At 46.2% G+C, this 15,093-nt stretch overlaps 1 protein-coding gene across 1 annotated transcript in view; it reads left to right on the forward strand.

The window, feature by feature from the left end:
- Window positions 1-1,226: 1,226 nt before the first annotated feature.
- NEK8 (NIMA related kinase 8) overlaps window positions 1,227-15,093 on the forward strand; it is an 83,487-nt gene continuing 69,620 nt past the window's right edge. Inside the window, exons 1-2 of the mRNA XM_040338526.1 lie at window positions 1,227-1,371; window positions 7,992-8,197. Of these exons, the coding sequence (XP_040194460.1) occupies window positions 1,325-1,371; window positions 7,992-8,197 (253 nt within the window). The 5' untranslated portion in view covers window positions 1,227-1,324. The remainder of the gene's footprint in view (window positions 1,372-7,991; window positions 8,198-15,093) is intronic.

A 15,093-nucleotide genomic window follows, 5' to 3' on the forward strand; every position in this document is an offset into this window, starting at 1 on the left:
CTGCTAGATTGATGCCTCCCCAGCACTCTGACCCCTCTACACCCCAGATATTCCACCAGCATTCAGACCCCTCTACACCCCAGATATCCCCCCAGCACTCTGACCCCTCTACAACCCAGATATCCCCCCAGCACTCTGACCCCTCTACAACCCAGATATCCCCCCAGCACTCTGACCCCTCTACACCCCATATATCTCCCCAGCACTCTGACCCCTCTACATCCCAGATATCCCCCCCCCCTCCTGTAGTCACAAAAAAAAACAATGGGCACAGTGGCAACAATTAAAGGGCACAGTGACATGCACAGTGGCAAAAATGGGCACAGTGGCAACAATTAAAGGGTACAGTGACATGCACAGTGGCATCAATGGGCACAGTGGCAACAATTAAAGGGCACAGTGGTGACAATTGGCACAGTGGCGACAATTAAAGGGCACAGTGGTGACAATTGGCACAGTGGCGACAATTGAGGGGCACAGTGGCTGCGTTTGATGGCATGGCACAGTGGTGACAATTGATGGCACAGTGGCTGCGTTTGATGGCATGGCACAGTGGCTGCGTTTGATGGCATGGCACAGTGACTGCGTTTGATGGCATGGCACATTGGTGCGAATTGATGGCATAGTGACTGCATTTGATGGCATGGCACAATGGTCATAATTGATGCCACAGTGGCTGTGTTTGATGGCATGGCACAGTGACTGCATTTGATGGCATGGCACAGTGGTGACAATTGATGGCACAGTGGCTGCGTTTGATGGCATGGCACAGTGGTGACAATTGATGGCACAGTGGCTGCGTTTGATGGCATGGCACAGTGGTGACAATTGATGGCACAGTGGCTGCATTTGATGGGCACAGTGAGGCTGCATTTTTTTTTCTTTTGCGCCCCCCAAAAATTTTGAGCACCAGCCGCCACTGAATTATAAGACTCTTATATACAGATCTTTATTATACACAGACATTTATTATACATGGATCTTTATTACAGGATGACTCTTTATTATATCCAGATCTTTATTATAGGACAACTCTTTATTATATATAGGTAAAGATAGTTAATACACACGTTTATTATATACAGATCTCTATTACAGGACAACTCTTCATTATATACAGATCTTTAGTCTACAGACACGGAGATCCGAACCCGCACTGTCCGCACAGCAGCGACCCCCAGCAGTCACGTGACCCAGCCCCACTCCAATCACATCTCTGCGATTGCAGAGGTTTTGCAGCTGTTTGTCCCCCCGGAGCCGCCGTAGGCTCTGTCGGAACTGTTCCCATGGAGACGAAGGGAAGTTTGTGCCCGGGGTCTGCAAGATGGAGAAATACCAGAGAATCCGGGTGGTCGGCCGAGGGGCATTTGGGTGAGCTTGTTAGGATATAGGAAGGGTGTCCTCGGGAGCACAGTGTGTGGGTAATGGAGGGTTTTAGTCATGGCTTGTCCAGCCGTTGTGGAACTACTAATCCCAGCATGCTCGGTGTGGGGTTACCTTTCCTGTCAGATCTTCCAGCTATCCACACTCACACCTTCTTCTCTCTTGTTTTATGTATATTATGTAACCAGTAAGTGCACATTTGATATTAGAATAAATAACAATCACAAAAATCTCAGTTTTATTCAGAAGTTTTATTCATAAAATGTTTTCAATCTTTTAAAAGCTTCAGCTTGGTTTAAAGTAATGCCTGGTAATCACTTCCTGTTATGGGGTGACAACTGTCTGTCACACATACACCTGTGTTGTCACCCCTCGGTTGATGCACATTGTGCAGGCGCGCTCGGCTCCACCGTTGTCACTATTAGGGAGCCGTTCTAATGGTGAGTAGTCAGGGCTGGAGGGATTCCTGGCAGAGTTCAGATGTCACCATCCGTTCAGCACTGCAGAGTTACACTGCAGTCTGTGCTTTATGGGCCAATCAGAAATTCCAGGCTACTGGGTGGAGCCTGTGAGGGGGCACATGACTTTGATTTTTTTTCGTGACTGCGACATTACGGCGTACACATCGGACACTTTTGACACATTTTTGGGACCATTGTAATTTTCACAGTGCTATAAAAGTGCTATAAAAATGCATTGTTTACTGTGAAAATGACAATGCCAGTGATGGGGTTAACCACTAGGGGGCGCTAAGGGGTTAAGTGTGCCCTAAGGGAGTGATTCTTACTGTAGGGGGGCGGGGCTGGACGTGTGACGTCACTGATCGTTGTTCCCTATATCAGGGAACAGACGATCAGTGTCACTGCCACAGAGAAGAACGGGGAAGGTTTGTTTACACTCACCTCACCCCGTTCTTCAGCTCCTGTGACCGATCGCTGGACACCGGCGGCGATCGGGTCCCGCGGGCGCGGTCACGGAGCTTCGGGCCCGGCGGCTCAATCGCGACCCAGCAACATACCTGTAGCTGTACGTGCCTGTGCCCAGCCGTGCCATTCTGCCAACGTATATCAGCGTTAGGAGGTCCTTAAGGGGTTAAGTCATGGGCTGCGGCTTTTGATGTCCAAAGTTGCCTAAGTGTGAATGGGCCCTAAGACCCCTTTCACACTGGGGCGTTTTTCTGGCGCTTTAGCGTTAAAAAAAGCACCTGTAAAGCGCCTCGGGCTTTCACACTGGAGAAACAGCAACTGTTTAGGGTCGGTTTGCAGGCGCTATTGCCTCGAGTATAAGCCTAGGGTGAGAATGCAGCAGCCACTGTAAGCAGAAAAGAGGGTCAACAATGTCCATTTGCACGCCTCACTGTGCCCATTGCCACTGTGCCCATTGCGACATCACTGTGCCCATTGCGACCTCACTGTGCCCATTGCGACCTCACTGTGCCCATTTCGACCTCACTGTAGCCATTGTGACCTCACTGTGCCCATTGCGACCACACTGTGCCCATTGCCACCTCACTGTGCCCATTGCCACCTCACTGTGCGCATTGCCACCTCACTGTGCGCATTGCGACCTCACTGTGCCCATTGCAGCCTCCCTGTGTCCGAGTCAGTGTACCTGAAATTTTTACAGGCTGCGGACGTCCATTCATTGTTTAAAAGTCGCGGTCTCCTCCTGGTCCCGTTCCGTGATAGGCGTTTCCCAGCAGCCTATCACGGACGTCTTCTCATCCTCGGACTCAGTTTCCCAGCAGACACTGTGTTCAGTGATCCGCCTATCATGGACGTTCTCTTGTCCGAGGATGAAAAGACGTCCGTGATAGGCAGAACACTGAACACAGTGTCTGCTGGGAAACGCCAATGATGGAAGGGACCAGGGGGAAGCCGCGACTTTTAAACAATGGACGCTCGCGGCCCTTCAGGTACTGACTCGAGTATAAGCCGAGGGGGTATTTTCAGCCCTAAAAAAAGGGCTGAAAAACTCGGCTTATACTCGAGTATATACGGTAGAGGATGAATCTTCCTAATGGAGACTGCAATAATAAATAAAAAAACTTGACAGGGGTTCTAATCCTTCTCCACGCTCTCCAATACTAAAAATACATTTTGCTTTTAGTTATAGTTTAAATGCTTAGTTAGGTTTAGGGGACTTTGTAAAGCAGTTTCTTACTTGATGCTCTTCTCCCCGGCTCACCTCTCCTCTCCTACACTGTGGCGGTGTCCTCACATCCAATGTAAGGCTATGGGCTCTGCATTGGTCTTGATGACAACCTGCGACCCCCACAGCATGGGGGAGAAGCGGCTGCAGTCTAGCAGTGCGGAGGGAGCCTACAGGAGAGGAGGATCAGGTAACGAAAGTACTTTTTGTGGCCCCTAGACAAGCATTTAACCTTTGCAGTGAAGGGGCAGCCCCACTACAGGGGAGGATTGTTACTTTCAGTTCAGCTATAAATATAAGAATTTGGCAGCTGTTTATGATACTCGGTGCGTTGCCAAATTTCTTGTGTATCTGTAGGCCAAACCTATTTTTTTTCTGCCCTCTGGCAACCTGTGTGAAAGGGGAAATAAAGTTCCACAGTCACCAAATCAATAGACAAGCGTCAAGTTATTCAGACCGATAAAAATAAACATATTCAATATATTGATTCCTACACTTATCTTTGTTTGGCAGCATTGCGAATAGGAGCCTGCAGTCAGCTCTGCTTTGTTTTCAGATATCAGTAGGCGGGCACATGACATCAAAGGCTCTCTCCTAAACGGACGCCCACCACTAATAACAGTCCATAAGCATGCATGCCAGCTTGCATCCCAGCGTCCCTTTGTATTTCTGCGCCTACCTAATGTATACCCAGCGGCATACTCGTGTGCCTGTCAATAGACTGAGAATTACGTGCCCGCACTTCCTCTTTACATTTATGTTGTCTGGATGCTGATGGTAAGAAAGGGAATGAGTGACACCATGCGTTGCTGATTGTGGGAGAACAGGAGCATGGGCATAATCCAAGCTTGGTGCTATACATTTATGAAGGTACATGTGGTATACAGGGCTGGTGCAAGGTTTTTTGACACCCTAGGCAAAACCTAATTTTGCTGCACCCCCTTGGCTCCACCCCCTTTGCCCTGCCCATGTATACAACCCACCTTTTTAATGAAGCGCCCATCCAATGCAGCCTCCCCAGTGCTCAACCAATGCAGCCTCACCAGCGCCCATCAAATGCAGCCTCCCCAGCGCCCATCAAATGCAGCCTCACCAGCGCCCATCAAATGCAGCCTCACCAGCGCCCATCAAATGCAGCCTCACCAGCGCCCATCAAATGCAGCCTCACCAGTGCCCATCAAATGCAGCCTCACCAGTGCCCATCAAATGCAGCCTCACCAGCGCCCATAAAATGCAGCCTCACCAGCACCCATCAATGCAGCCTCACCAGCACCCATCAATGAACGTTTGCTTGCTTCCATTAATTTGGGAGTTGGGACACAGACACAGTCCTCCGCCGCCACTTCTCTTTTTTGATACTGGTAGATGAACTTTATTGTAAATGGATGTTCCTATTCGTACCTCAGAGGACATAAGGAGCTTCATATTCATGACTTCTTGGGTTATGCTGCTACCTGCAGGACACTGGGCAAAAAAACAATTCCACACACAAGCATAACCCCTCCCAGCTCAGCTCAGCCTCAGTCTTTAGCTAGTGTCCTTAGGTAATGGGTGTGCCTATGAGGTCTCTCTGAAGATGTTGCCCTTTGGCGCTGGATCTTGCAGGCAGCGATCTCGGGGTACCCAGTAACTGATTACCTCACTGACAAGGTGCTGTGAAGGTCCAGGGTAGTGATCTCCTTGGCGAGTTTAGACCTTGAAGGCCCTGTGGGGCACGCCTGCTGTGAGAGGTGAAGATTGTGCCTTTTGGTGTTGTGGCAAGGAATGGCGAGCGCCTCTGTATGTGGAAAATGTGTCAGTCACCCAGTGTTCCCATGACTGGAATGAAACACCGCTGTAGTGGTTTTAAAAAAGGTGCGGATTGGATGCAGTTATATCATTGCGCTCATCTGCGCATGTGTGGGTGCCCTTGGCATGGAAACACATGCAATCAGCAGCTCAGCATGGACAGCTACAGCACAATTCCTAAAATAATCCAGCACAGCATCTTCACAACCAGAGTTGTTAATGCTCCTCTAAGGTTCAGATTATCTTTGAATCCCTGCCCCCATCTGATAATTGCTAATTGTTTCTGGGGCAAAACAGCATGGGAGGGTCCCCCAAAATCCATACCAGACCCTTATCTGAACACACAGCCCGGCAGGTCAGGAAAGGGGGCGGGGATGAGCGAGCGCCCTCCTGAACCGTACCAGGCCAGGCCGCATGCCCTCAACCTGGGGGGGGGGTTCTTTGGGGCAGGCAGGTCCTGCGCCCCCCACCCAAAGCACCTTGTCCCCATGTTGATAATGACAAGGGCTTCTTTCGGACAACCCTGGCCGTTGGTTGTCGGGGTCTGCGGGCGGGGGCTTATCAGAATCTGGAAGCCCCCTTTAACAAGGGAGCCCCAGATCCCAGCCCCCCACCCTATGTGAATGAGTATGGGGTACGTCCTACTACCCATTCACCTAAAAAAAAAAAACGTTTTGAAAATAAAACACAGTACACAGGGTGTTAAATTAATTTATTATGGCAGCTCCGGGGGTCTCTTCCGACTTCTTCTCCCCTCTCCGGGTTTTCTCTGCTGATGTCTTTTAGCCCTCTCCAGTTCTTCTAACTCTGTCCACTGTCTTTTGCTGTGTCTTCTCCCTCTGTTCTTCTTCCGATGTTGACGCAACTCTCTCTCCCGCTGCCACTACTTATATTGGCATGGGTGCGGGGTCACTGGATGGACCATTTTTATCAGACTAACCGATCGTGTGTGGGCCCCATCGTTTTTTTATCCATCGGTTAAAAAACTAGGAACTTGTTTTAAAATCTGATGGTTAACTAACCGGTAGAAAAAAACGATCGTCTGTGGGGCACGTCCATCGGTTAAAAATCCACGCATGCTCAGAATCAAGTCGACGCATGCTCGGAAGCATTGAACTTCATTTTTCTCAGCACGTCGTTGTGTTTTACGTCACCGCGTTTTGACACAATCGTTTTTTTAACTGATGGTGTGTAGGCAAGACTGATGAAAGTCAGCTTCATCGGATATCTGATGAAAAAATCCATCAGACCGTTTTCATCGGATGAACCGATCGTGTGTACGTGGCATTACATGGCAATGCTCCATTGCTAGTGCTTCCAGTACCAATTTAGTTTGCATTCATTTATGATAACTAGAGTTGAGCGGACACCTGGATGTTCGGACCCGAACCCGAACTTTAAAAAAAAAGAACCCGAACTCCGAACCCCATTGAAGTCAATGGGACACAGACTTTTAGTAAAAAAAAAAAAAATGCACGGAGGTCCCCCCAAATTCAATAACCAGACCCTTTAGGTCTGGTATGGATATTAAGGGGAACCCCACCGTCAATTAAAAAAAAAAAAATGACGTGGGGTTCCCCCTAAATATCCATAACCAGACCCTTCAGGTCTGGTGTGGATTTTAAGGGTAACTCCACCCCAAATTTTAAAAAAAAATGGCGTGGAGTTCCCCCTAAAATCCACACCAGACCCCTCATCCGAGCACGTTGACCTGGCTGGCCGCAGAAAAGAAGGGGGGACAGAGTGCGCCCCCCCCCCTCTCCTGAACCGCACCAGGCCACATGCCCTCAACTTTGGGAGGGTGCTTTGGGGTGCCCCCCCAAAGCACCTTGTCCCCATGTTGATGGGGACAAGGGTCTCATCCCCACAACCCTTGCCCAGTGGCTGTGGGGGTATGCGGGCAGGGGGCTTATCAGAATCTGGAAGACCCCTTTAACAAAGGGGACCCCCAGATCCTGGCCCCCCCTGTGTGAAATAGTAATGGGGTACACTGTACCCCTACCATTTCACGAAGGAAGTGTAAATAGTAGTTTTCAGAAAAAAAAACACACACACCGTAGAACAAATTACTTTATTAATTAAACCAAATAAAAATCCAGCGGTGATAATAGACGATCGGTGCTGCTCGCCGCTCCATCGTTGTCTCTATCCAGCGCCGGGTGATGTCTCCAGCGCCGGGTGATGTCTCCAGCGATTGGTCCAGCGATGAGAACATCCATCCATTCAGAGCACAGCTCAGCGAATGACGCGCCGATGCTTTGACGTTTCTTTTATAGGGGAGGCGGGCTGCGCGTCACGTGACCCCGTCCCCCTCTGACGCACACTCTGCTACGTCACTGGGACAGCCCTTGCGTATCCATACCAGACCTAAAGGGTCTGGTTATTGAATTTGGAGGGACCTCCGCGTATTTTTTTTTTCCCGAACTCCGAACCCGGACCCGAACTTTCAGCAATTATTCAGGTTCGGGAAAAACCCAAAGTCTGTACCGAACCCGAACTTTACAGTTCGGGTTCGCTCAACCCTAATGATAACATACTAGACTCATGACATAAAATCTGATGTTTAATGGAAGTAGCACATGACCAATGTCCTAAAGTTGATTTGCTGTAGTTCTTCAATGATCTTTGGGGTCTCTTCTAGCAGGTAATTGATATTTGTGTATTTGCAGGATTGTGCACCTCTGCCTGAGAAAAGCAGACCAGAAGCTGGTGATCATCAAACAAATACCTGTGGAGCAGATGACCAAAGATGAGCGACTTGCAGCTCAGAATGAATGTCAAGTGCTGAAACTATTAAATCATCCAAACATCATTGAATACTATGAGAATTTCTTAGAAGACAAGGCCCTTATGATTGCAATGGAGTATGCTCCTGGTGAGTAAAAAGGTTTTACCACTGCAGATGTGGTCATCTGTATAATACTGGAAATTTCTGATGACATACCTGCAGTTATACAATATACATTAATCTCTAAAAATTGCAGCCAAAATACCTGTACCTATTATTTTCGCAGCGCATTACATTTTTAACTTTGTGACTATTAACTGATGACAGTCAGACAGACTAACCACAAACGTTTTTAATGCTCTATTAAGACCTAAAGCCAGCCATAGTGCAGTGAGGTTAGTGGCTGGTGAGGCACGGGCTTGTATCAGAGCCAGATACAGACAGGTTACATACACCACAAACGTTAGAACAAGAGCAAAAATTCTAGCACTAGACCCCCTCTGTAATTCTAAACAGGTAACCTGTAAAAAAAAAATTAAAGCGTCGCCTATGGAGATTTTTAAGTGCTGAAGTTTGGCTCCATTCCACAAGTGTGCACAATTTTAAAGTGTGACATGTTAGGTATCTTTTTACTCGGTGTAACATCATCTTTCATTGTATACAAAAAAATCTGTCTCATTTTAGTGTTTTTTTGTTTTTTTTGTATTCGTGAAATAGTTTCTTTCCAAAAAAAAAAATTTGGAAAAATTGCTGCGCAAATACTTTGTAACATAAAAAAGTTGCAACAACCACCATTTTATACCCTAGGTCAGTGATGGCAAACCTTGGCACCCTAGATGTTTTTGGAACTACATTTCCCTTGATGCTCAACTACAATGCAGAGTGCTGGAGCATCATGGGAAATGTAGTTTCAAAACCTCTGGGGTGCCAAGGTTCGCGATCACTGCCGTAGGGTCTCCTAAAACAATATATATAATGTTTGAGGGTTCTGAGTAATTTTCTAGCCAATAAATTATGATTTTTAAATCTTGGACCAATAGTGCTTTGCCATTGGTCCAAGGATCCAAGCTGTCCATTGAGCTCAGTGCCTCTGACAAGAAGTGAGGAGAGGCACTGAGAGCTCATCCTCTCAGTATGCTGCAAACTGATAGGTAGATTCACGTACCTTGGCCTAAAATTAGGACGGCCTAGCCTAGCCTTTTTAGGCTACACCGCCGTAAATTTTTTAGGCTAGTAGTGATTCACAAACCACTTACCTGCTAATCTACGGCGGTGTAGCCTAAAACGAGCGGGCGTAAGCGCGCCTAATTCAAATTGCTTGGAGGGGGGCGTGTTGTATGGAAATGAGGCTTGACCTCACGTTTTTTGAAGTTTTTTGACACTGCGCATGCGCTGGGCGACTACATTTCCCAGTGCGCATTGCGGCTAAGTACGCCGTACGGGCCTATTGATTTCCACGTGTACGTAAACGACGTAAATCCCGATTCGCGGACGACTTGCGCAAACGACGTAAAAAATTCAAACCTCGCGGCGGGAACGGCGGCCATACTTAACATTGTTATTCCACCTCATAGATGGAATAACTTTAGGCGGCCTATCCCTTACGGAAACGACGTAATGCGATGGTGTAGGCCTGTCGTTCGTTCGTGAATCGGCGTATCCCCTCATTTACATAATCTACGCCGGCCGCAATGGAAGCGCCATCTAGTGGCCAACAGAAACATTGCAAGCTAAGATAGAACAGCGCAAGCCGGCCTATCTTAGCTTTGTTTAAGTGTATCTCTGTTTGAGAATACACTTAAACAAACGCCGGCGTAGATTCAGAGTTAGGTCGGCTTATCTACTGATAAGCCGGCCTAACTCTTTGTGAATCTACCTAAGAGTGTGCCAGCTTGTATTTAAACTGGCCGCTCTGTATGTAAGTTCGGACAGGCTGCACAAGGAGCCCTATATCTCTGGAACCAAAGGTCCCAGGAGCCCCAAATTTTGACCAGTGGCGGGGTAGGACTTTGGCTACCCCAAGTCGATGAGCTACGACCCTCGTAGCTCGATCATTTTTATTTATATTTTTTCATGGCAGGTGAGGCTCTGCCTCCCCTGATTGAACGTCCCTGCTCCTTACTTACCACTACTCTACATTTGGGATGTTTATGGATGAAAAACCATATGCTGAAAGACTTAAACATTTCTCCAAATGGGAAAATAGCTACCAGTAATACTTTTTTTCCTGATTTGGACTTTGTTAATGTTATCTGTATGCTAATTGTTGTAAGAACACAGATTTTCCTTATTGCCTCATAAACCTAATTGTTCAATTCATTTAGCAGTGCCAGCCAAGTGTAATAACGTTTACTCACAGCTTATACTGTAGGAGGCAATATTACACAGCTTTAAACACTTTCTAAGCTTTCTTTTTTTATTTTTTTTTGTATTCATTTTTTGTGCATTTGCGTTGTAAACACATTACGTGGAATCTCCTTGCTGCAACCTACATAGCTGTGTTTGGCATGCGGTTGCAGCACAGTCCAATTGATTTAAGTGGGCTTGTTTGGCAGGCAAAGCTGCCTATCAAACTCAACATGCTGAATAAAATATGTGCAATACATATGCTGCTATTCCAGGTGGGTATGCCACTGCAATCTTCTCTACCTCTTGTTTCATCAGGTGCCACCTCTGCTCATCGAGCCAAGCTTAGTGAAAACACTTTAGAAAAAAATTATCCATTTTATTACAAATGTTAAAAATACCAAAAACAGAAAACCAGACCCTGTGGGAGCAAGGAATAAAGTTGACGCATTTCACCCTAACTAGCGCTTACTCATGACTTATGAGTAGCCCGCAAATGGAAATGAAACAAAAGTCCAAATATAGCAGAATGGATATGTGAAATGAACGAAATACAATATACGGAAAGACAGATAGGAGAATAATATATAAATAGTCCAATGCCAGATATATGGAAAAAATGGGATGAATTTCGGCTCTCAAAAGGAATGAAAGAATATATATAATAAAGAAAAATTATGAAAAGGGAAATATAGAATGATTGGATGGAAAGAGAGAAAATATAAGGGACATATATTTTTATTTTTTTTGGTTGGGAGGATGAATGAGAATGTATGATAGTGAGTAAATGGAGGGTATATGACAGGGATATGCAATTAGCGGACCTCCAGCTGTTGCAAAACTACAAGTCCCATCATGCCTCTGCCTCTGGGTGTCATGCTTGTGGTTGTCAGAGTCTTGCTATGCCTCATGGGAATTGTAGTTCTGCAACAGCTGGAGGTCCGCTAATTGCATATCCCTGGTATATGATGTAGGAAACCGTCTTTTAGAAGGCAATGCGATTTATGAACATTGAATACGATTCGGTATATTGAATAGAAATAAATGTATAATGTGATAGAATCTTGTTTTAATGTATATTTTTTTGTATATGAGAAAAAGATCAATAAAAATAAATTGAAAACAGGAGTAAGCGCTAGTTGGTGCAAAATGCGTTGACTTTATCCCTTGCTCCCACAGTGGCTGATTTCATAGTAACTAGTGTTAGGAGTAAGTGCTAGTTGTCGTAAAATGTGTTGACTCTACCCCTTGTTCCCACAGTGGCTGGTTTGCAGTTTTTGGCAATTTTATATTTGTAATTAATTGAATTTTTTTCTGTAAATGCAGCCATTTAGATCCCATGTGTTCTTACTATGCATGCTGAATTAATCAGAGAATCAAATCATCACAATTTCAGCAATACAAACAGACAGAGTGGCTGCCATGTCATATTGTAGGTAGACAGTCGGGGGTGGTAAAAAAGCAGATCCACCACCTGTTTTTGCTGCCTCCCCCGGCCGGTCATGTGAACTTAGCCATAGAAACAGTGTTAGCAGCTTTTGTTCGCTTCCAATGGGTTTCGCATTAACCACTTAAGGACCGCCTCCTGCACATATACGTCGTCAGAATGGCACGGCTGGGCACATGTACATACAGGTACGTCCTGTACTAGTACCCAGCCGTGGGTCGCGGGCGCGTGACCCGTGACCCGGTCCGAAGCTCCGTGACTGGGACCCGCAGACCCGATCGCCGCTGGAGTCCCGCGATCGGTCCCCGGAGCTGAAGAACGGGGGGAGAGCCGTGTGTAAACACGGCTTCCCCGTTCTTCACTGTGGCGGCTGCATCAATCGTGTCACCCCTTTTATAGGGGGACACAATCAATGACATCACTCCTACAGCCACACCCCCCTACAGTTGTAAACACACTTCGGGAAACACATAACCTCAACAGCGCCCCCTAGTGGTTAACTCCCAAACTGCAACTGTCATTTTCACAATAAACAATGCATTTTAAATGCATTTTTTGCTGTGAAAATTACAATGGTCCCAAAAATGTGTCATAATGTCGCAGTCACGAAAAAAATTGCTGATCGCCGCCATTAGTAGTAAAAAAAAAAATAATTGGTAAAAATGCAATAAAACTATCCCCTATTTTGTAAACGCTATAAATTTTGCGCAAACCAACCGATAAACGCTTATTGCGATTTTTTTACCAAAAATATGTAGAAGAATACGTATCGGCCTAAACTGAGGAAATTTTTATATATATATATATATATATATATATATATATATATATATATATTTTGGGGGGATATTTATTATAGCAAAAAGTAAAAAATATTGCATTTTTTCAAAATTGTCGCTCTATTTTTGTTTATAGCGCAAAAAATAAAAACCACAGAGGTGATAAAATACCACCAAAAGAAAGCTCTATTTGTGGGAAAAAAGGATGCCAATTTTGTTTGGGAGCCACGTCGCACGACCGCGCAATTGTCAGTTAAAGCGACGCAGTGCCGAAACGAAAAAGGGGCAAGGTCCTTTAGCTGCATTTTGGTCCGAGTCTTAAGTGGTTAAAATCCATGAGAATACAAAACCCACTTGTAGCAAGTCAGAAGGAGGCCAACTCCAGGTCATATGCCCCTGTAATTGAATTCCGAATGATCACAGAAATGTCTCAAACCGATATCAAAGTATTGACACAAGCCCAAAGCCTAAAAAATAACACTGAAATCCTGTGAAAAAATAATGCTATCCTAGTTAATAATCCGTAATAAAATTGGGTCATTTTCTGTGTATAATTCTAATTTCTTCATTTATGTATTGGTTACACCCAGCTGAAAGTATCTGACTTGTTTTCTTTTACTTTTTATGCTGCTTTGTTACTTTTATTGTAATCTGATAACAGGACCGAAACCAGCTGCTTATGTAAATTCAGGTCAGAAAACAGAGTGACTCAGATTGTTGACATAAGGACGGTCATTGTTTCGTCATACAGATTCTTCACTGATTCAGGAATGTGGCTCCAAGTTCATCTTGTCTATTAGTGACAGATCGGGCCTTGCCACTCTCATGTCCTTGTTTCAGTCAAAACAGCTCCACCTTTTATGATTTAGTTCATAAGTACTGATAATATTAAAGCAAAACTTTCACTAAAAATCACATCAGCATTCAGCTCTGCTTTCTGATATGAAACCATTTTTACAGTTTTTTGCTTTTGCTTACAATTACAGTTTATCCACTTCCTGGTTAAGTGAGACACTGGTGATGTAGCAAGAGTCTTACAGATGCATCCTGGGAAGACTACATCACCAGTGCCTCCCCCTCATAGTCACAAGGCCCAGGAGGCATATCCGGAGTTATGGGAAGTAATGGGCGATGAATTCTTCTTAGTGAAATTGGCCGCCATGAGAAGAATATAGAGGAAAAGAAGAAAAAAAGATATGCAAAGAATAAAATGCCTGTAGTTATCTCTAAGTATCGTTTAGGCATGTCAAGCATGTCAGACAGACCAACATACACACGGGCCGAATGTCGGGCGTTTTTTCTTGAACCGGCAACATTCGGGCCGTGTGTACCCAGCTTTAGATTTTGCCATGATGGTCCCTGTTCAAGTACCGTATTTATTGCGGTATAACGCGCTCTCGCGTATACCGCGCACCCCTAAAGTGGCCCTGAATCCTGTGGAAAAAAAGTTTTTTTTGTACTTACAGTTTTGGTGTCTTGCGCGGCGGCCTCGTCGGGTCCGGCGTCCGTCTGCGGCTTCGGGTGTCCTCTTCGTCGGGTCCGGCGTCCTTCTGCGGCTTCGGGTGTCCTCTTCGTCGGGTCCGGGGTCCGTCTGCGGGCTTCGGGTGTCCTCTTCGTCGGGTCTGGGGTCCGTCTGCGGGCTTCAGGTGTCCTCTTCGTCGGGTCCGGCGTCCTTCTGCGGCGTCCTCCCCGCTCGTTTCCCGCGCCGAGTTTGAATACTGCGCCGACATATACAGAGCGCAGTACACTCGTGTATTGTCGGGCAGGCTCGGCAACACTCGCGCTCACGTCCTGTACGTCCAGGACGTGAGCGCGGAAGGAGCCGAGACTGGCCGACTATACCCGAGTGTACTGCGCTCGGTATATGTTGGCGCAGTATTCAAAACTCCGCGCGGGAAAGCGGGTATCGGCGTATACCGCGCACCCACGATTTTGCCCTGATTTTCAGGGAAAAAAGTGCGCGGTATACGCCGATAAATATGGTACTTTCTATTATGAGTTGACTCTGTTTTACAGCTCATATTCTGAGTTGCGACCCTATCATATACACCCCTGATGGCTGTGCTGGCACACAATGCCCAAGCATAGTCCCCTGTTGTCGCTATCAGGAAGCCAGTCCAGAGCAATGATGTGCTACCAATGCTGGAGGGCCACCTGTGGACAGGAAGTGGCTGAAAGAGACTAAAATTAGTGCACACGGAATCTATCTATTTAATCTGTGCATAGTCATAGTAACTAATCAGCTTCTAACTTCAGCTTGTTCAATTAATCTTTTGACGGTGAGCCCCTGTTCACATCGGGCCAATTTGACATGCCAAATCGCATGCCAAATCAGAGCCTATTGCCGGCAATAGCACCGTCCGAATGGGTGCGACACCACACCGGTTTCCAAAAGTAGTTCCTGCACTACTTTTGGCAACTTCAGGGGCTATTTTAATAGTCATCTGTGCATAAACCTGCACGGGGGTGAA

This window comes from Rana temporaria, chromosome 2 (genome assembly GCF_905171775.1).
Source record: "Rana temporaria chromosome 2, aRanTem1.1, whole genome shotgun sequence".
NCBI classification, from domain to species: domain Eukaryota; kingdom Metazoa; phylum Chordata; class Amphibia; order Anura; family Ranidae; genus Rana; species Rana temporaria.